This window comes from Microcaecilia unicolor, chromosome 11, assembly GCF_901765095.1.
Source record: "Microcaecilia unicolor chromosome 11, aMicUni1.1, whole genome shotgun sequence".
Taxonomy (NCBI): domain Eukaryota; kingdom Metazoa; phylum Chordata; class Amphibia; order Gymnophiona; family Siphonopidae; genus Microcaecilia; species Microcaecilia unicolor.
In genome coordinates this window covers 112,409,336-112,431,595 of record NC_044041.1, presented here as the reverse complement: position 1 = coordinate 112,431,595, position 22,260 = coordinate 112,409,336, and the positions used below count along the sequence as shown (strand labels likewise).

The 22,260-nt window shown below is 44.8% G+C and overlaps 1 protein-coding gene across 1 annotated transcript in view; it reads left to right on the top strand.

Annotated features, from left to right (window-relative positions):
- Positions 1 to 4,517: 4,517 nt before the first annotated feature.
- The window catches only part of KCNK4 (potassium two pore domain channel subfamily K member 4), a 44,456-nt gene continuing 26,713 nt past the window's right edge, over positions 4,518 to 22,260 (top strand). Inside the window, exons 1-3 of the mRNA XM_030219955.1 lie at positions 4,518 to 4,724; positions 20,518 to 20,641; positions 21,262 to 21,422. Of these exons, the coding sequence (XP_030075815.1) occupies positions 4,536 to 4,724; positions 20,518 to 20,641; positions 21,262 to 21,422 (474 nt within the window). The 5' untranslated portion in view covers positions 4,518 to 4,535. The remainder of the gene's footprint in view (positions 4,725 to 20,517; positions 20,642 to 21,261; positions 21,423 to 22,260) is intronic.

The following is a 22,260-nucleotide window of genomic DNA, read 5'->3' as shown; positions in this document are numbered from 1 at the left end:
AATCCTGGCTCCCCAGTCTTGCTTGAGTTTCAAAATGGTTTTCACTATGAGGGTTATTAGAGGATATGCATACATAAGACCCTCTCCCCAATGTAGGAGGAAGGCTTCCAAGGCTAGTCTGCCATGTGACCTTATCCTAGAGCAAAACTGAATTACTTTCTTGTTGTATGGAGTGGCAAGGAGATCTTATCAAGGGTGTGCCCCACTCCTTAAGGATCCTGTGCACAACTTCATTGTCCAGTGTCCACTCGTGGGCTGTAGATAAATCTGCATAGATAAGCTGTGATGACCAAAGCGCTGACTGTCTCCATCTGAATTAGACCCAGATATTCTGTGTTGGGCCATGTCTTGGGCACTGGTATTGGATATCTGGGTCTGACCGGACATGTACTGGTTGCCAGCACTTACACAGGCCCCACCTGGAGTATTGTGTTGAGTTTTGGAGGCCGTATCTTGCTAAGGATGTAAAAAGAATTGAAGCAGTGTAAAGAAAAGCTACAAAAATGGTATGGGATTTGCGTTACAAGACATATGAGGAGAGACTTGCTAACCTGAACATGTATACCGTGGAGGAAAGGAGAAACAGGGGTGATATGATACAGACGTTCAAATATTTGAAAGGTATTAATCCACAATTGAACCTTTTCCGGAGAGGGGAAGGCGGTAGAACTAGAGGACATGAAATGAGGTTAAAGGGGAGGCAGACTCAAGAAAAATGTCAGGAAGTATTTTTTCACGGAGAGAGTGGTGGATGCTTGGAATGCCCTCCCGCGGGAGGTAGTGGAGATGAAAATGGTAACGGAATTCAAAAAAGCGTGAGATAAACATAAAAGAATCCTGTTCAGAAGGAATGGATCCTCAGAAGCTTAGCAGAGATTGGGTGGCAGCACTGGTGGTTGGGAGGCAGGGCTAGTGCTGGGCAGACTTCTACAGTCTATGCCCTGAAAATGGCAGCAAATACAAATCAAGGTCAGGTATACATATAAAGTAGCACATATGAGTTTATCTTTTTGGGCAGACAGGTCTTTTTCTGCCGTCACTTACTATGTTACTCTGTACAGTCCCAGCTGAATATTAGCCAGGACCTGCATAAGGGGATCTTTTATTCCCCCCAATTCCAACCCCCCCAAACTCCCCACTAAATGAATCCCCTCTGAAAATGATGACCCAACTCCCCAAATAAGTGAAGCCCCTGCTGAAGATGACTCAAACCCCCTGCCAAGTAGGTCCCACACCCAGGGGGACCTAGTGGGTCATCCAGGTAGAAGTGAACCTCACTTGCTCCTGCCCCTAGTGGCTCCAGCTGAAAAATGTCTGACATGACCTTTAGCTAGAGGTGTGTGTATAAAGGAACGTAGAACAGCATTGTAAGGCACAGAAAGAGGCAAAACAATACAAAAGGTGCAAAAGCCAAAATATGGAGTATGCCACCCAAAGACGAGTCCCACAATGCAAGTTTATTAAAAAGACATAAAACCCATGTGCATTCTGGGAAGCAGTATAGGTAGGGCATGTATATATAGAGGAGTGGAGTGAAGCATTTCTAGAATGCACATTCTGGGAAGTAGTATGGGGAGAGTATGTGTCTATAAAGGAAAAGAGAAAGAGCTGGTCTGTGTAAAAGAGTGGAATCATTTTCAGCATTTACATTCCTGGGAGCTGTATAGGGAGGGCTTGTGTGTATGAAGGAACAGAGAGAAGCATTTTCAGTAGGTTCATTTCTGGGAGCTTTATAGGGAGGGCTTGTATGTGTAAAGGGACAGAGAGAAGCATTTTCAGAATTAACATTCCTGGGAGCTGTATAGGGAGGGCTTGTGTGTATAAAGGAACAGACAGAAGTGGGGGGTTTTTTCAGCAGGTTCATTCCTGGGAGCTGTATAAGGAGGGCTTGTGTGTGTAAAGGAACAGAGAGATGTGTTTCCAGTAGGTTCATTCCTGGGAGCTGTATAGGGAGGGCTTGTGCCTATGGATCATAGGCAGCAGAATGATGTGAGACACTGGGACCACAGCCCAACCATATTTTGCTGAACACAGCATCAAGAACTGAAGAGCTTTGGGGCAGTACTGGAGATTGATATATTTGGCCTCCCTGGCCATGAACGGGTCCTAGTGCTCCGCCACAGGTTTTAAATCCAAGCTCAGCTTTGATAACTTCATTTCACTGCGTACAAAAGCCCAAAGGAGCAGAGATGTGTAAACACCTCCCCTCTCCCAATTGACTACAAGTCCCAGCATGCACTGAGCTAAAATTTGCATTTACTCAGCCTGTCCATTATGACCCAGTGTTAACTGGTGACCCTAAGTGCATCCCTCTTTGCCATCCCTATTCCTTAAGCACCAGTCTCCCCAAAAGAACCATGTTTAAGAATCATGGGTCTCTCACATCAGCCCAGGAGACAAATACTATTTAAATCAATAAGACTAACAGATCTTTTCAGGGCTGAAATCATGAGATGCCTGCAGCCTGTATCTTTAATTTGTGCTCACTCTAGCCACAGACTCAGACACGCGCATTCACACTGCAAGAGCATCTACTGAGGGACCCCCTTCTCTCTCTGCTCCCAGAATAATGTGGGAAATACTTTCCAGGCCCCCTTCCTTCCCGAGTGATGGACTCTGATTCAAAAACGGTTCATCGATCACTTCGCGGAGGGCCACTTAATCAAAACTGACACGCGCAGCGTGTGCCCAGTGCCACAACCCCCTGGGGAGGATGTCTTGGCTCAGCCACTGATATCTGAAATGCATGGAAAGGTAAGATTCTTGTCTTTTTCTCCTGCAAAGTCGTCTGTCAGTGTAGCTGTCAGTGGATAGGCAGTAATGGACTCCCACAGCAGCGCTGCAGCCCTAGAAGCTTCAGCAGGCTTTTAAGACTATCGGAAAGTCAAGTGTATCTCTCTTTCCAGATTCTTAGCCTCCCTTTTATTTGTGTTGCATCTTTCTTTCCCTGTCTTCTCTTCCTCATCTTTGAATACTTAAAAACATTGCAAACATAATAGACATTTTGAGAATTGGCAATCAAGATTTGCTCCATGCAATTAATTGTTTTGCACATTTTCAAATAAACTTGTGGATTCAAGTCCTGGAAATATTCCTGGAATTTTCAGTAGCTCACACACTCCATTTCATTGCGAGAAGACCTTAAATTTGTTTAGTGCCTTCTTCAAGTTGTTCCTAGGTGGCTACTAATTATTTCTTTATGGCAACTGCCAAAATTGCCATTTGATGCTCTTTAATCTGGCCTAAAAGTAAATCGATTAGATCATATGATATTCTCGATTTGGCAATAATAATGGCCAAACTGAAACAGAGTGGCCACCTATGGCCATAGTGAAAGTTACCCGGGAGTCCTTACAACTCCTGTGACTGAATCTTCAGACTCTTCCCACCATGACTTATACTTTAAAGGATAACAGGTGGCAACCAAACTATGCTTCCGAGAGGAAGGTGGAGCTAGTAGAGACCAAAACCTAGTCAGAGGGAGGCAGGGATGCCTACCAAACATTTCCCTGTAGACCTTCACACCATGCCTTGTTTTCATGCCAGACATCCCTTACACGAGACTATTGCTCATTTACAGGAATAAATTACCCTTATCGTCTAATGAAATGCCAGTCAGATGCTAAGAAAGCTTTGCGTGGCAGTACTAGGCTTTCTGGAGGTTTTCTTTCTGAAATTAAGGGAGGCAGGAAAATAGGGGTAGCAGCTGAATGGTGGTGAAATTAGGCCCTGTGCTCACTGACGTGCTCTGAGGCACAGTGGATGTGTGTCTGTTTAACTGAGTGGTTGTGTATGCATGATAACATGTGTGTGCATATGAAAAACTGCTTGAGTGCTAACATGCGCTCATATTCACGGCTGTAAATTCAGGTATGCTCAGAGATGTGCTTGTATGTATATGTGCACTGAACATGGATGGTTGGTCCGAGGTTTAGTGCGTGCAGCTGTATTTACTAGATGTAATCACTGGATTTTTCTAATGGGAAACTGCACTCCACTTTAAGGGGGCTGTTTCAGAGGTGTAGCTAGGTGGGGCGCCAGGAGAGCAACCACTCCCCCAAACAGACTTCCAGTGGTGCCGGCGCCTATGTTCAGGTGGTCTGTTGCGCCTACCCAGTGCATGCACATGCATATGTAATCCGCTGTCTGCTCCCCCTGGCGTCACAACCTGGCTATGCTTCTGGGCTGTTTAAGGGAATTTTTAGCAGGTGCCTGATTCTACATCCCATGTTGGAGTCTAGAATTAATACTCCCTCCTCATCTGAAAAGTACCCCGGTACTTTTTTTATCATGAGGGACCCGGCGCTGCCTATCCTTGAATAATATTTTGGGCAGTGGTTGCAGGTGCCTTGGATGGGCTTCCTTGTGTGTACTCATGGCTGTCTCTTCTCTCCTCAGTGAGCTGCAGCAGCTTCACGGACCTTCAGCCACTCGAGCAACATGTGATACTGCCGTTTGCGTATTCTTCCAAAGAATCCATCTTGAATGAGGACAAGGGCGACACGACCAGCAGCAGCAGCAGTAGCAGAAGCGTCATGAAGAAAGCCACTGTCTTTGCAATCTTCACTGTGGTCCTAATCTACTTGGTGACGGGGGCCATCGTCTTTCAGCTGCTGGAGCAGCCTTTTGAGCTGATGCAGCAGAACACGCTTGCGGTCCGACGCAGCAACTTCCTGTCTGAACACAGTTGTGTCGACGTGCAGCAGCTGGACGAGTTCATATTGGTGAGATCAGTTTGGAGAGGAGGGCAGGCCATTGGTAAAAATGTTCAATATATAAAATAGTGTTCAATATGAAAACCTGAAATACTGAAAGAGGTTGAACTCACACAAATATGAAATTTGGGGGCAGTTGACATCAGTTGTCAAGCTCACCTTGGTCACTGTTCATTAGTATGTCTTTCATATATATTCAGAATTAAATTCCATAAAATAGACAACTTTCTCTCTAAGGTGAGGATGTATCTTACAATCTCTCATCGCCTGCTTGGATCAGACAGGGCCGAGTGTTCTGGCAGCAACAGTTAAGGCAGAGCTTCCCAAACTGTGGGTTGGGACCCCAGGTGGGTCAAGACCTAGGTGGGATCTCCATAGGTGTATCATTATTCTGCACCTCCAGGGGGGGGGGGTCACACAACTTTATTTGGCCACAATCATGAGATCAAAGCCACGAAAAGATTGTCAAAGCATTTCCTTGGGAGCCGATAAAAATACTGACTAGGGCAGTTTTGTAGGGGGATGTGATTAGCAAGGGTACGAAGGAAAAGAAATAGTTCCTTTTTCGAAGTAACTGGGACATTGCCCTTGGATTTGGCTTTTGGATTTAATTACGTGCCTTTCCAAACTCATGCCAGTGTATAATGGGTAGATGTATGCCCTAAACAGAAGACAGTCTAAGGGCCCCTTTTACTAAGCCATGTAGGTGCCTACGTTCGCCCAACATGCACCAAATTGAAGTTATCACATGACCCTTGTGGTAATTTCAATTTTGGCATGCATCTGCTACATGCGTCTGAAAAATATTTTTTCTTTTCTGGCACGCGTAACGGACACGCTGCAAGCGGCCTCTGACACGCGTAGGTCCTTACCGCTCAATTCTTTACTGCTAGGTCTATGACTGGCAGTAAGGTCTCAGACCCAAAATGGACGTGCGGCAATTTTGATTTTGCCGCACGTCCATTTTCGGGAAAAAAGGCCTTTTTTACAGGTGCGCTGAAAAATGATTCTGCGCGCGCCCAAAACCCACACTTACACTACCGCAGGCCATTTTTCAGCACGCCTCTCTAAAAGGACCCCTTAGTTCGTACCTGGGTTAAATGACTGCAACTCAAAGCATAAAAATGTAGCAAGAATCATTCATTGCCCCTAATCCTGTCACAAGCCTCATCCTCTTGCTGCATAAATGTCAAGTAGGATTAATTCATTCTAGGCTTTTAGACTGTCTACTTTTAATGAAAGTGCTGATACTCTCACAGCCAAACCATGATCTTAGCCATCAGGGGATTCACTTCCTTCATGTGTGAGAAGATTATACTGGGTCCATATGTTAAAACCTGACAACTATGGGGTCAATATTCAACCAAATGAAATTCCTGAATATTCACCAGGCTTTGGCATTGAATATCCAGTTTATGCAGCGCTGGCTAACACATGGCCAGTTAAGCCGATATTCAGAATTTAACCAGCCATGGGTTGCTGCATAAAGATAGGAGTGACTTTTATGTGGTCCTAGGGTTACCATATGTCCTCTTTTTGAGGACATTGCGGGGCATCTGGGCGGATTTAGCCAGCCTGCCCGTTTGTCCAGGTTTGCAGGCGGGCAGCCATGTGGGCAGGCTGGCTTGCGAGCGGGCCTTAGGGTGTCCTTCCCTTCCATACCATACCTTATCGTGCCTCGTGGTCTAGTGGCCTCTTCAGGGCAGGAAAGAGCCCCTTCTTTCCTGCCCGGCCGCAGACCACTTGCTGTCGGCACCACTTCAAAATGGCTGCCGAGAGTTCCAGCGGTGGCCTCGCGAGACTTCTTGTGAGGTCACCGCTGGAACTCTCGGCACTCATTTTGAAGCAGCACCGGCAGTGAGTGGTCAGCGGCAGCACCAGGCAGGAAAGAGGGGGTGCTTTCCTGCCCTGAAGAGGACACTAGACCACCAGGCACGATAGGGTATAGGACGGGAGGGGATGGGATGTGGATGGAGTTATATGGGTGCCACTAGGTGGGTAGGGGGAGAATGAACTATAAAAAAGGTGGGTGGAGGGAGGCTGGAAAAAAAAGATTGGGGAGGGGACAAACATGGGGAGGAGAGGAAAGGAAAACAGGGAAGGGGATGGAGAGAGAGGAGAGGGGGATATGCTGCTCATGGATGGGAGGGAAAAGAAAGGGGGACCTGCTTATGAAATGTACATGTCTAAGCATTTCATGAGCATGACATGTTCATTTTGTATTTTGCTTGGAAGAAAATGCATTTCTGTTATTTTACCAGTATTTTTGCTGCTTATAGAATCTAGCTTTCTTGAGGGGGGGGGGGGGGGGGTCAAGGTGACACTGCAGCTCAGGGGCATGGCAGGAGTGGGGCTGAGATGTGACAGGGGTTGTGGCAGGGGCGGGCTAAATTTTATTTTATGTCCCCTTTTTTGTTACGGGAAATATGGTAACGATATGTGGTCCTATTTATGCGCTTACCCTGGCTGCCTACCTGCTAAATATCGGTACATGACTCCGCCCCCAGAATGCAGAAAAATAGCCGGCTTTCACTTAAGTGCTGACTGCTAATTTTCAGTGAAGATAACTGGTTAAGTGCCACTGAAAATGACCAGATAGCCCCAAACAAGCGGCTTAACCAGTCAGCGTCCGTTTCTGGCCGGCTAAATTATTTTGAATATCAACCAGTCTGTTTACACAGGAAAATATGTGCGCTTCTAGAGAGCAATGGTCTAAGCTGAAACGCATTGACATGGCATGAGGTACGTGAACGGAAGTTGTACTTTCACTTTGAAGAGAGGCTTTTTTAAGGATGATTGAATTCTGAATGAATGCAAAAGGCGCAGGAGGGATCATAGCCAGGGCTGAATCCATGCCAATTAGCGCTGTGCCTCACGAAATCCGTACTTGTGCTAATTCAGACTCTTTTGTGTTGATTATCATCCACCCGATACTCAGTGCTATTTAGCCGGACAGGAACGGCTCCTGGCCAGTTAAATAACCTTAAGCTGGCTAAGCGCTAATATTCAGCACGAAATAGCTGGCTATCTTGGCTGAATATTAGCGTTTCGTGGTTAGCCTGATCATTGGCTATGTTGCGTGACATAGCTGGTTATCTCCAATATTCATCAACTGACCAGCTAAATCTAGCGGCTAGATAGACCCACATACTGTAAATAGCAGTTTTATCTTTGGCCAATGAATATCAGCTTAACCATCTATTGAATGCTGGTGGCCTGGCATTGATTTTCTGGGTTCTCCGCCGACCACGGGAGTTTGCTAGTCTGCCTTCTGCGGTCTCAGTATTGGCCCCCCATATGTCCAACATATGCACATATATGTTCCTGTGCACAAAAAAGTAAAGTAAAGGTATTGGTCTTGAGGAGAGTCATTACAAGCTGTGAATTCCACCTCATGATGTGCAAGTACTTTGCTTCTGGTAGATTCCCAACATTGAGCACACCTGCCCACAATAATACCACTTATCCTTTACAGTGCAACAGAGGTACCACTGCTGGGTGGGTCTGAGCCAAGAATGGGTAGGCCTGTACCCATCTAGGCCCACTTGTAGATATGCCACTGGCCCTGACAATTGTATGCTATAGGATTTGTTTAGATTTGCTCACACCTTTTTCAGTAGTAGCTCAAGGTGAGTTGCATTCAGGTACACTGGATATTCCTCTGTCCCAGGAGGGCTCACAATCTAAGTTAAGTGACTTGCCCAAGATCACAAGGAGCAGCAGTGGGATTTGAACCAGCCACCTCTGGCTTGCAAGACCAGTGCTCTAACCACTAAGCCACTCCTCCTCTAGGTGCACTGTTTGTAGAATGGCGTGTAAAGTGGTGTGCTGGAGCAGGCTCTCACAGGCTCTTGAGAGCCGTTTGTTAAGTTTTTAAGAATTTTGGGAGCCGGTTCTCCATGGCTACTTTAACAAATGGATCCCAAAGTGTGGGCTTGGGCCCCTCCTGAATTCTCTTTTACTTTGCTGGCGAGAGAGAGCCCCCTGTTAACAATTTACCAGCACACCCATGCGTGTAACTGTCAACTATTGGCACTAATCACATGCTTAAGCACTAGTATTCTGTAAACTAGGTGCACTATTGATGCCTCAGATTTAGACACCAGCTTAAAGGATTGCCTTTTATGTGTCTTTATAAAGTACTAGCACAAATCCTGCAGAAACAGCAGCTACACTGAAGCTGCAGACATATACGCAGTAAATCATGATTTCTATGCTCTGTCCAAACTCCTGTCCTGAACATGCTTCCTCTAAAGTCGCGGACCAGTATGTGTCTAATTGCACCATGCTTACTTTTAAGTGTGAGGTAATTACATAGAGGCTCATATATGAATGCAAAATAGTACTTTAGATGCTTAAATGATTTATAAATTATCTAGGGCAGTGTTCTTTAATGCAAAGACTGGGGGCCAATGGCAGCCCCTAGAGATTTCTGGAGTGGCCTCCACTGTTTTTCTAGGTTTTTTTTTTTCTGTTACTCTGCCTCTCTACCCAGGCTCAGAACAGAAATGGGAAAATGGATGAGAGGAAGAGCCACATGCTTGAAGGACCTGAATGCAACTCACCTTGAGCTATTACTGAAAAAGGTGTGAGGAAAAAAAAATAAAAATAAATAAATAAATAAAATGGCTTAATAGACAAACAAAGAATGCATTTGGAAATGCTCACAACCTTGAGTATTTCCTTCCCCCCCCACCCCCCCCCCCCCCCCCCAAAAATGAAGTTTGAAGGTGGACTGTGGGGACAGATGTCATTGTATGCACATACTGGTCAACAGTATTGTGGCCCTGCATGGGATATTTGGCAGTTCTCCTCCATCTCATTAGAATCCAGCTTAAGGAGGGTTGTGAGCAGGAGGCACTCCTGCCCACTTAAAACATGCTGAGTGGCCTGGTCGCTGATATTCAGTGGCACTAAACCAGGTATTGCTGTTGAATATTGGCTTTGACTACCTCAACACTGTCTGGTTTGTGCCTTGGTGACTGGGAGCAGAGGTGGGGCAAACCCAGAAGTTAAGCAAACACTGACAATACAGTACAATCTCAGTTATTCGACCTTCACTGATCTGACCATCCAGTATATCCGATAAACCCCCAGTGACATCATGTGGCTTCTCTTTCTGTTTTCCAAACCTGGGACCCTATTTTTATCACTGTTGTGAGTCAGGACACTGCTTTTACTGCCTTTGTTTCTCCATTGTTTGAGGAGTTACCATTATTTTCCATATTATCTGACTTTTCATTTTTCTGACAATGGGTCGGTCCAGTTTTGGTCGGATAATCAAGACCTTACTGTATTTTAGTGCCGATGCCTGCATACCTAACCAAGCAGATAGGACCACATAAAATGTCTGCCAGCCACCCCTGGGAGGTTGTTTCATGTATCCAGATAAATAAAAGGCCCAAAAGACGACCAGCCCACAAAAATCTCAAGGTGTCATGCAGGTGCTAAAAAAATGAGAGGTAGACATTCAAAACATTCAGGCACCGAAATTCCTTTATAGCTGGCTTGCCAAAGTTCAGTCCTCAAGGACTGTGAGCAGATCAGGTTTTCCGGATATCCCTCATGAATATGCATGAGAGAGATCGGCATACAATGGATGCCGATCATTATTTTATCATCCTCACTTTAATATTCCCTTATCTCTTGTTTGTCCTGTTTGTCTGCCCTAATTAGATTGTAAGCTCTGTCGAGCAGGGTCATGTTCAAGTGTACAGCGCTGCGTACATCTAGTAGTGCTATAGAAATGATAAGTAGTAGTATGTAGTGGGCATGCAAATCTTTCTCATGCATATTCATTAGGAATACATGAAACCATGGCTTGTTTGCAGCCCTCAAGGACTGAACTTGGACAAGCCGGCTTTTTAGAATAGGCTTCTGATGTGAGCCTTCCGGATGCCTAATTCTAGGTGCCCTGTTACAGAATTGCCCCCCAAGTGCCCTAAGAACACCTGGGGGCTCAACCTATTCTAAGAATCTGCTGCTAGATTGTCATCCTGCACATCATTCCTCCATCACACCCCATTTATGTTTCTGGCAGTCCTTGGTTCTTTAGTGACTGCTGCAATATGCGGCGCTGACCTCAAACCCAGCCAAATCTTGGCTGAAATGATTCTAAAAGCAGAAGAAGCAGCAGCCAAACTTTTGACACCACAAATATCTGTACATTGACAGTAATTGTGTGAGGAAATTGCCATTCAATACAAATTAGATATGTGAGGCACTGATTTGGAATCTTTCCTAACGCCCCATATCTTTCTATTCTGTGCACAGGTGTACATCTGTATGGGCTGGAAATGAATATGTCCCAAGCCGGCCCAAATGCACATTTTCTAGGCTCCAAAAAAGCCCTTATAAAATTATATCCACACTACAGAAGTGTTTCTGGGAGTAGGGAAGGGCAGAGAAAACTGCTGTGGACAGTGTAGCAGGGAAAGAACTCATGTCTTGAGCTTGGATCTGGTAAAGGGGAGTTATACGTTGAAAATTGAAATCCAATATTTCATTAGGCAGTAATCAGTCAAGCTATTGGTGTAATTTTGCTTTGATTCTTGGTGCAAACCTTTGCTTATTACCCCCAGGAAGGTACTTTTATACAGCATTTTCCACACATAGTAAGATAGTAACTGTCGTCATATAAAGACCTGCACGGTCCATCCAGTCTGCCCTCTGCACAGGTTCCACTTCTTTATGATTAAACTCTGATATACTTAATCTCTGTCTCTTCCTGCCAATTTTGGGCACAGACTATAGAAGTCTGCCCAGCACCGCTCCTATTTCCCAACTACTGGAACCGCCATCAAAGCCCACTTCAGCTGTTTTTGACATTTATAGGACCGAGACCATAGAAGTCTGTCCGGAATTGGTCTTACTTCCCAACCTCTGAAGCTGCTGTCAAAGCTCGCTCCAGTTGAGGTCATTGAAGTTTTGTTTTGTTTTAATTGGATTTCATCCTCTGTATTTATTCCACACGTAAATTATGCTTCACACATGGAAAATGGATCTTATAAAATAACACAGGGTGATACAGGTTATACTAGGCTGCGGATTTGGTTTGCTATTCTCTAAACTACTTACGAATTTTATAAAATATAAAAAAAATTGTACAGGAATCAGAGAGAATTAAAAGTTTATTTACTCACCCACCATCACAGCATCAGATATCAGTTGTAAAGTTATAACAAAACTTACAAACTATAACATCAGTACCTCTGGTAATTATAAATAATTAGACTAATTATATAAAGAAGAGAAAAAGAAGGAAGAAAAGTTTGTTCCTCATACAAAGGTCACAGAAAGAAAGAAAGAAAGGTACAGAGAATTAGTTTCTACAAAGGGGGAGAGTGCACCCCTTCGGGAAAAAACATAGGCCATTGGATGGATCTGAAACTCTCTCCAAGCATTCCTAGTTTTTCAGAGTTCCTGTGTCTGTAGCATAGTTTTATAGGCTGTGGTGAGCATCCACCTCTCCTCTACCCTGGACCAATCATAGGTGCTGCATATGGGCTGGAGCAGGGCTGCCGAGAGGGGGGGGCAGGGGGGACAAAATTCCCCGGGCCTCCAAGGGGGGCCCAGTGCCGCAGTCCCCAATCTCACCCGCCCTCGGCTCCGTCGACTGTCCGCCACCGGGCCGGGCCCCCCGCATTGAAATCATCACAGCGCCTCACCTGTCACCTCGCTCTGTGACTGAAAGCGCAGCCAGCAGCGGCAGATTGGATTCGCCTCCCTTCGGGCCTTCCCTCCCTGTGTCCCACCCTCGCGGAAGTTACATCAGACGAGGATGGGACACAGGGAGGGAAGGCCTGAAGGGAGGCGAATCCGATCTGCTGCTGCTGGCTGCGCTTTCAGTCACGGAGCGAGGTGACAGGTGAGGCCCTGTGATGATTTCAATGCAGGGGGCCCAGCCCGGTGGCGGACGGAGGGGGGTGGGTGTGGACTGCGGCACGACGGCCTGGGGGGGCGGGGCCCCAGGGGCGGCCTTGCCCTGGGCCCTGCCCAGTCTCTCGGTGGCCCTAGGCTGGAGACTTGTAATTGGGACTTTCATATGTGCTGGAAGCTTGCAATTGGTGTCCTTGCCATTCCTGCTTTCAGTAAATTACTTTTGTAACAAGATATACCAAGTATCTGAGTTGCCTTAGTAACATGAGGCCCCATCAGAGCATGTGACCAGACAGAAATTCCTTCATGTGGCTGATTGGAAAAGAGAGATGGGGGATGGGAAATATTGCAGTATACCTGAAGTAAAACTTTATAGCTTATAGCTAAAATTATAGACAAGGTGTACAAGGTGTGCAGATAAGAACATGCATTTGCATGTAGGTGCTCTTCAGTCAACAGCTTAGATGTTCCCGAGAGTGTGGTTTGGGTAGGGCAAAGTAGATACGTATTATTTATTGGGATTTATTAATCGCCTTTATGAAGAGATTCACCCAAGGCAGTGTACAGTTGGTAGAGTTTAACATTAAACTTACAATTTTGTTAACAGTGTAACAATAGTAAAATGTACAAGTATAAACATAAATACAACAAAAGAGGAAAACTTGAAAACAGCAAATTGAAACCTAATAAGACTACCATGAAAAAGGATCAAAAATATACACATGTAAGTGCACTGAAATTCAAATAACAGTGATATAATATGATATAAGCATAACAGTGAGATCTAATAAGCACACAATTAGAACATTCAAATAACATCACTATGATTCTAAAGCTTTTCTACGATACAGCTTACCATATAGCTGAGGGGCCAAATGCAGATATATAGATGGGGACAAGAAGGGTGGTACAGAGTCAATTGGGATAAATAAACTAAAGACAAGTTCTTTGTACAGTTAATCAAGATATAATTGTCCATCAGGCTCAAGCTCTCTATTCTGGGTTGTACTCCTGTACACAGAATAGAAAGCTTTGGAGTATTAGGAGAGATTGCAAATTAGTGCCTCACATATCTACTTTACATTGAGCAGTAATTTCCTCATACGATTTCTGTCAACGTATAACCAGTTCAGAATACAGATATCAAATCACTGGCTCCCTATTCACTATTGATCAAATACAAGATTCTCACTCTGGTTCATAACATTCTCTACACAGGTATTCCTTTCTATCTGTCCTCCTCCATCACTCTTTATGCCCCTACTAGATTCTTACAATCCGTGAACGACCCTCGCTTTCATATTCCATCCATCCATCCATCCATCTACCATGCCACATTTGGATGCCCTCCCCTCTAACCTTTGTCTTGAACTATCCTTTCAGATGTTTAAGGTGGCACTAAAACCCCACTTTTATGGAAGGCCTTTGGTGATGAAGTCAAGAGCAGTTCCCCAAGACAACCTAAACTGTTAGAATTGCTTTATTGTGAATGCTATCTGATATGGTCTCTATAGTCTCTAGTATGGTTGTTTTATTTTTATTTATTTTATTTATTTGTTACATTTGTATCCCACATTTTTCCACCTATTTGTAGGCTCAATGTGGCTTACATAGTACTGGAGAGGGTGTTTGCAGACTCCAGTGTGAACAAATACAAGTGATGTTGTGGTAAGATAAAATTCATGTGGCACAGCCACATTAGGGCATTGTTTAACGGAAGAGTTGTGGTATGTCCATTACGTACTTTAGTTTTGTTGTTTTGCAGATATCAGGCATTTATGTTGGATTGGCCAGGTATGCCTTTTTAAACAGGTTAGTTTTTAGTGTTTTCCGGAAGTTTAGGTGATCGTACATAGTTTTCAAGACTTTTGGTAATGCGTTCCACAGTTGTGTGTTAATGTAGGAAAAACTGGATGCGTAGGTTGATTTGTATTTGAGTCCTTTGCAGCTTGGGTAGTGCAGATTTAGGTACGTTCGTGTTGATTCGGATGTGTTTCTAGTTGGTAGGTCGATCAAGTCTGTCATGTATCCCGGGGCTTCAGCATAGATAATTTTGTGAACCAGAGAGCAGATTTTCATAGCAATGCGTTCTTTGATTGGGAGCCAGTGTAGTTTTTCGTGGAGGGATTTTGCGCTTTCAAATCGTGTTTTTCCGAAGATAAGCCTAGCTGCCGTGTTTTGAGCTGTCTGAAGTTTCTTTAAGATATGTTCTTTACATCCCGCATAGATCCCATTGCAATAGTCTACATGGCTTAGTACCATTGATTGTACCAGGTTGCGAAATGTTTCCCTCGGGAAGAATTGCTTCCACATTGAATGGAACATTTTCTTTGTCATGGATGTCACTTGGCTCTCTAGTGTTAAGCAGCGGTCCATAGTAACGCCAAGGATTTTCAGGCTGTCTGAGGTGGGGAGGGTGTACTTTGGGGTGTTGATGATTGTGGGGTTGTCCGCGCTGTGTTGGGATGAGAGGATGAGACAGTGTGTTTTTCTTTGTTGAGTTTCAGTGGCGTAGGAAGGGGGGGCAGGGGGCGGTCCGCCCCGGGTGCACGCCGCTGGGGGGTGTTGGCTCCGCGCTGGTGCACTGCCCTCTCTGCCCCGGAACAGGTTACTTCCTGTTCCGGGACAGAGAGAGCAGTGAACCAGCGCGGAGCCGACACACCCCAGCAACGTGCAGTCAGGGCGGATCGGCCCTCCTGCCCATCCCTCGCCGCAGGTATGCGCTCCGGGGGGGGGGTGTGCTCCAGCGGGAGGAGGGTGCGCCGTGCTGCACCCGGGGGGGGGGGGTGCGCAGTGGCGACCCGCCCTGGGTGTCAGCTCCCCTCGCTACGGCTCTGTTGAGTTTTAGTTGAAATGCATTAGCCCAAGAGACCATGATGTACGAGCTGTTCTTGATTTCGTTGGTGATTTCTGTCAGGTTAGATTTACATATATATACATAGCGCTCTCTTCTTATCTTCCTTTTTCCTAATTTAAGTGGCACTCCTTTCCCCTCTAATTTTATATCGTGCACTAGTTTGTTCTTTTTGAGAAAGGCAGTATATTAAGCATAATAAGCCATAAACCATCTCTTTAATTCACTTAGACCCCATCACACTCACTATGCTCATCTGAACAATCTTTATTGGTTGTCCTCTGTCATTTGAAGATATGTTTGGATCATACACAGTATGTCTCCTTTAGTGTTGTATCACCCAAAGGCAAAATAGGGGCTATAATAATCAAACTCCCTCAGCACATAATCAAAAAAAAAAAAAGAGGAGTGAAAGTAACACAGTAGTACTTTTTTTTTCCTTGAAACTTTTCTTGAAATGTAGTCTAGCTAACACGGCTGTCATTTCCATTACAGGAGTTTGTTTGATGTTGCTTTTATTATAAAAGTTAAAAATTAAAGCTGTAGAGGCAAATGATCGATAAGAAATAAAAAAAAGAACTCTGATTTGAAACAGCTGTGTGCTGTAAGAGATTCAATAGGTCTTGTTACATATCTTTATCTGATGCCTCTAAGCGTCACCATCACTTCTGCTACTGCGTTACTTTCATTCCTCTTTTTTTTTAGTGTTGTAGCAGCCACACTTTGGAATGCTCTTCCTTTAAGGAAACAACAGGGAAACCAATCTGCAAACTCCAGTGTGGGAACAAACCAAGCAGATCAATAAAAAACACAAAGAAATCTTTATTGATGACACTCAAACCAAGATAACGCCCGACACAGGTCGTGTTTCGCCTACATAAGGGCTGTGTCAGGGGCAAAAACCTCTTGGAAAAGCGATAGTGTTGTGGTTGTGTATGTGCTGCCATCTTCTTGAGAGCGATATGACAGACGTTTAGCCAGTGTGCTAGTTTATTTTAACGTACTACAGTGCCTTTTCCAAGAGGTTTTTTCCCCTGATGCAGCCCTTATGTGGGCGAAACACAGCCTGTGTCAGGCATTATCTTGGTTTGAGTGTCATCAATAAAGATTTCTTTGTGTTTTCTGTTGATACGCTCTTCCTGCGTACATTTGATCAGAAATCACTTCGACATTTTAAGGTGGCATTGAAGACCTATTTTTATACTATAGTGCAGTGCTTGTCAATCTTTTTGTGGCTGTGACCCTATGATCACAGCCAAATAAAATTGTGTGACATCTCGGAAGTGCAGAATAATTATGCACCTATGGGGAGTCCTACCAGGTTGTGACCTCAAATACAGATTTTGTGACCCTATATGGGGTCCTGACCCCCAGTTTTGGAAGTTCTGCTATAGTGTTTCCTCTTCATGAGCGTAATGGGCAGTCTTACATTCGTGACAATCTCTGGCAGAAACTTCATTTTTTGTTATCGCATATTGTTTTAATACTTTCTGTCAGCTTCCTTATGTGTCTTAGTTCTAAATTTGTTTTAAATGTTATGGCTTAGTGTGGTTAATTTTGTGAAAAAGGTGTATGTCTTTGTTTTTACATTTTTAATTGTAATTAAAAATGTAACTTAGATCCTTTTGTGAGATTCTTTTGTTTTCTTTTTTTGTAAATATTTTTATTGAGGAAGGGACACTGGAGAAAGTTACAAATAAGAACAAGAACAGAACAGACAGGAGTAATACATCCCAAAAGTGTAAACATGAGCAATGCGCAATTAAGCAAGAATACCAAGAATACAATTAAGCATCCTTTATGTTTTACATATCCCCTTTAAGAAAAGTCTATCTCTAAATCACTTGGATAGAAGTATATAAAATAAAGTTGACCGATGGCCTATGTGAAGTGATGAAGCAAGGGTGAGTTTTGTAAAATACATGTGTGCACACATAGAGTAGACATACATGTTTACACCTCCTTTTGAGCAGGTGTAAACTTCTGTGAGAGAATTTGTGTGCCACTGGGGTCATTGTAGGACCCTCTTTTGTAAAGGCCAAATAGGATCTTATGTGGCTTCTATAAAATAGGCTCATATTTGAGAATTTTATAGGTTCTTGGTTATAAAATTACCCGTGTGTCTTTCATTTCCTGTGGATGAGGAGTCGTGCTTGCTGGCATGTACAGTTTGCTATGCCTGTGACTTGACAAATGTAAGGATAACTGCCATTGAAATACAGAGCCTTATTGAACAAAGATGTTTTCCAGAGACATAGAGGACCTGATCTTATAACAGGGCACCTATGTGAGGAGGCAAAAAAGCTAGCTGGATGCTGGTGGAGGAGTGGCCTAGTGGTTAGAGTGGTGGAATTTGGTCCTGGGGAACTGGGTTCAATTCCCATTGCAGGCACAGGCAGCTCCTTGTGACTCTGGGCAAGTCACCTAACCCTCCATTGCCCCAGATACAAATAAGTACCTAAGCTGCAATGAGCTTGCAATGAGTGGGAAAGTGCGGGGTACAAAAAAAAAAGCCTGCAGCAGCCTGTATTAAAAAACAAAATGCTGACTGCTGCAGGCTGAATATTGGAGGGGGGGGGGGGGGGGGTGAGAGAGATACCTATAAGTGACATCCATTAACTAGCAAAGTTGCAAAAGGTTTTTTAAACTTCTGAGACAAAAATAAGAAACCTTGGATCCCTTAATCTGTTGTTTAAAGCCCGGGCCCAAATGAGCATTTTTATACAACTTATAGGGTCCTTTTACTAAGCCACAATAAAAAATGGCCGGTGGTAGTTTTAGGGGCCCTTTTATTAAGATGCTTGCCTGCTTATTTTTGAAGGAGAAGGGCGGCCATCTTCCGACACAAATCGGGAGATGGCCGGCCTTCTCCTATAGCCGGCCAAATCGGTATAATTGAAAGCCGATTTTGGCCGGCTTCAACTGCTTTCCATCGCAGGGCCGGCCAAAGTTCAAGGGGGCGTGTCAGCAGTGTACCGAAGGTGGGATGGGGGCATGGTTAAGAGATGGTCAGCCTCGGACGATAATGGAAAAAAGAAGGCTGGCCCTGACGAGCATTTGGCCAGCTTTACGTGGTCCCTTTTTATTCATGACCAAGCCTTGAAAAGGTGCCCAAACTGACCAGATGACCACCGGAGGGAATCGGGGATCACCTCCCCTTACTCCCCCAGTGGTCACCAACCCCCCCCCACCCCCCAAAAAAATTAAAACACATTTTTTTTCAGCCTCTATGCCAGCCTCAAATGTCATACCCAGCTCCATCACAGCACTATGCAGGTCCCTGGAGCAGTTTTTAGTGGGTACTGCAGTGCACTTCAGGCAGGCGACCCAGGCCCATCCCCCCCTACTTGTTACACTTGTGGTGGTAAATGGGAGCCCTCCAAAACCCACCTGAAACCCACTGTACCTACATCTAGGTGCCCCCCTTCATCCCTAAGGCCTATGGTATTGTTGCACAGTTGTGGGGAGTGGGTTTTTTTTTGGGGGGGGGGTTGGGGGCTCAGCACCCAAGGTAAGGGAGCTATGCACCTGGGAGCAATTTGTGAAGTCCACTGCAGTGCCCCCTAGGGTGCCCGGTTGGTGTCCTGTCATGTGAGGGGGACCAGTGCACTAAAATGCTGGCTTCACCCACAACCAAATGGCTTGCATTTGGCCGGGGTTGAGATGGCTGCCAATAGTTTCCATTATCAGCGAAAACCAATTGCGGCCATCTTTAATGCCGGCGATCTCTAAGGGCGGCCCAAATGTCTAGATTTGGTTGGCCCCGACCATATTATCGAAATGAAAGTTGGCTGGCCATCTTGTTTCGATAATACAGTCGGGTATGCCGCTTAACGGGGCCGTCATTAGAGATGGCCGCCCTTATAGATGGCCGGCCCCATTTGATTATGCCCCTCATAGGCGCCTATGTGCGTACAACGCACGTCAAATTAGTACTACCTCCCGGCTATCATATGCCCCAGTAATTCTAATTTTGATGTGCATCCAAAATGCGCGGCAGAACATAATTTCTACTTTCTACCGCGTGGCGATAACCGCCTGGTTAACATGTGAGACCTTATCGCTAAGTCAATGGGTGGTGGTAAAGTCTCAGGCCCAAAATGGACGTGCGCTGATTTTTATTTTGCTGCATGCCCATTTTTGGCAAAAAAGGCCTTTTCTGCAGGGGCGCTGAAAAATGGACCTGCGCCCATCCAATGCATATGCCTACACCAGCACAGACCTTTTTTTTGGTGTGTCTTAATAAAAGGGCCCCTAAGTGCTTGGGTTTCCTCCTCACTCCTGCCACTTTTTATCGTGGCTCTAAAATGGACAAAATTCTATTTCTGCCATTAATGGCCATGCACTGATTTCCAAATTAGCGTGTGGCCATTACTGCTTGTGCCCTTACTCCTCCTGTTTAGCAGGTGGTAAGGGCTCACGTGCTACTTGTGTGGTAATCGGGCAGCACACGGCAATGTACCCGTACTGCCCAATTACTGCCAGGCACACCTACTCCCTGACACCCCCCCCCCCAACGCTAGAAAATAAAAATTATTTTCTAGCACAGGAAATGGTGCGTGACAAACACAGAACTGCTATGGGGTGCCTGAGCACGCCCAGCGGTAATGCTATTTTGCCATACGCTACCCTTGCTGTAGCCCTACTGCATCTTTGTAAAAGGGTTCCTGAGTGAAAGCCAACAGGAAAAATGTATAAATCTCTGTGTCCCAGCGCTATGTATATAAGTAGTGACTTTCTGAGCTTGTCATTTACACATTTAGCCAGTCAATATGTATACATGTCGCTATTTGGACATGTGAATGATTCTAAAATGACCTTCATAGTGCTACAAAATTCATTTTCATAAAACCATTACAATGTTTAAACTACAACTGATTACTGGAACTCAAGTGGAGACATTTCTTTAGAGATGCCCTTCCTGAATTTAAAGAAATTGTTACAAAACTAGAATCCAGTGGTTCTACAAGATAAAAGAGAGAAAGCAGATGGAGAGTCTGTTCTGTGCCACTGCATGTTTTCTTGTTGGGATGAATTTTTTGCTTGCTTGAATCCACCTTTCTCTTCCAGCAACTGAAAGAGGCAATGGGGGCAGGAGTGGACCCAGTGGCAAATATCACCAATACCACCACCTTCACCCATTGGGACATTGGCAGCTCTTTCTTCTTTGCCGGAACAATCATCACAACCATTGGTAAACCATAGCATTTGGAATTTCTCTCGTAAATTGGCATGGCACTTTTCTAAATTGCCAGTGGCAAGCAACTGACTCCTGTGATGTAGCTCAAATAGAGGCTTAAGAGATGCAACATAGACAGGACAGGTAGATATGGAGGGGTTTTTTGTGTGTGTGTGGGGGGGGGGGGGTGCAACACTGGAAACTAGAAAATACAAGGAGAGAAAAGGATGAAGCACTTAGATAATTTTCAAGGGGCAGATGCTACAATAGGAAGCCTCCTGACAAGTAAAAAAAAAAAGGTTTGGACAAGTTCCTGGAGGAAAAGTCCATAAACCGTTATTAGGATAGACTTGGGGATTGGCAGCATGAAATCTAGCTACTTTCTGGGATCCTGCCAAGTACTTGTGATCTAGCTTGGCCACTATTGGAAACAGAACACTTGGGTTGATGGACCTTTGGTCTGACTCAGTATGGCAGTTCTTATGTTCTTTACTAGTTAGGAAGGGCACATAGGAGCTCAGGCTCAATGGTAACAATTCCAGCAATAAACATTCAAGCAAGAATTGAGAGAAAGGGATACCATAAGAATGTCTCATAACTCTCTGGCTGATCTTGGCTATTTTTATGATGTGTAGGTTATGGGAACGTCGCGCCCAAGACAGATGGAGGACGACTCTTCTGCATCTTCTATGCCTTAGTGGGGATTCCCCTCTTTGGCATTCTTCTGGCTGGAGTAGGGGACCACCTGGGCTCTTCCCTCCGAAAGGGCATTGGCAAAGTAGAGAGCATTTTCCTGGTAAGGTTATTTGGCTGTTGGTCATGCTCTAGGTACTGGCTTTCCACATCGGAAGCTGTAAATCTGCTAGGTAAAAGTGTGAGTAGTTTCCCTCCTGGGAATATGCAGAATGTTTTGCCTAGATTATATAAGAGGGATGACAACAAAGACACTCATTTTCAAAGCAGATGGACATCTCAAAATGGTCACAAGAAAGTCCATATGCCAAAATCACGATTTTCAAAAGGTAGAATTTGGATATTTTACACTGCAGTTCATCCAAATAGCAAGGAGGTGTGTTGGAGGCTTGTTTTGGGCGGGACTATAGCAGGTCCAAAATTAGGATGTCTTTTAGTGATGATGGAATGGGAAGACACGTCTAAGGCAAAAAAGAAGGATGTTTCTATCTAGACTTGTTTAAATCATGTTCAGCAGAGGCGTAGGTAAGTGGGTTGCCAGGGGAGCGGCTGCTCCCACAAATGGACTTCTGACAGCGCTGGTGCCTATTTTTCATGCAATCTGTTGCATTTAAAATACATGCCAGCGCTGTCAGCAGTCTTCTCTCCACTCCCCCTGCACCCTCAATCTGGTTACGATTCTAACGTCCAGGTAGAAAAATGTGCCCTGATTGAGCAGCAAGCAAGTGTAAGGAGTAGCCTAGTGGTCAGTGTGGTGGACTTTGAACAATGGAACCCAAGTGTAACTCCCACTTTAACTCTTTTATTTCTGTACAAATATGTGAGCCCTCCTGAAACTCAGAAATATCTATTGTACCTGAATTTATATGACACCTGCATGCATGATGGCTATTGTACTGGCAGACCTTTAGTTACAGTAGGTTTTTATCTGTTCCTGGAGG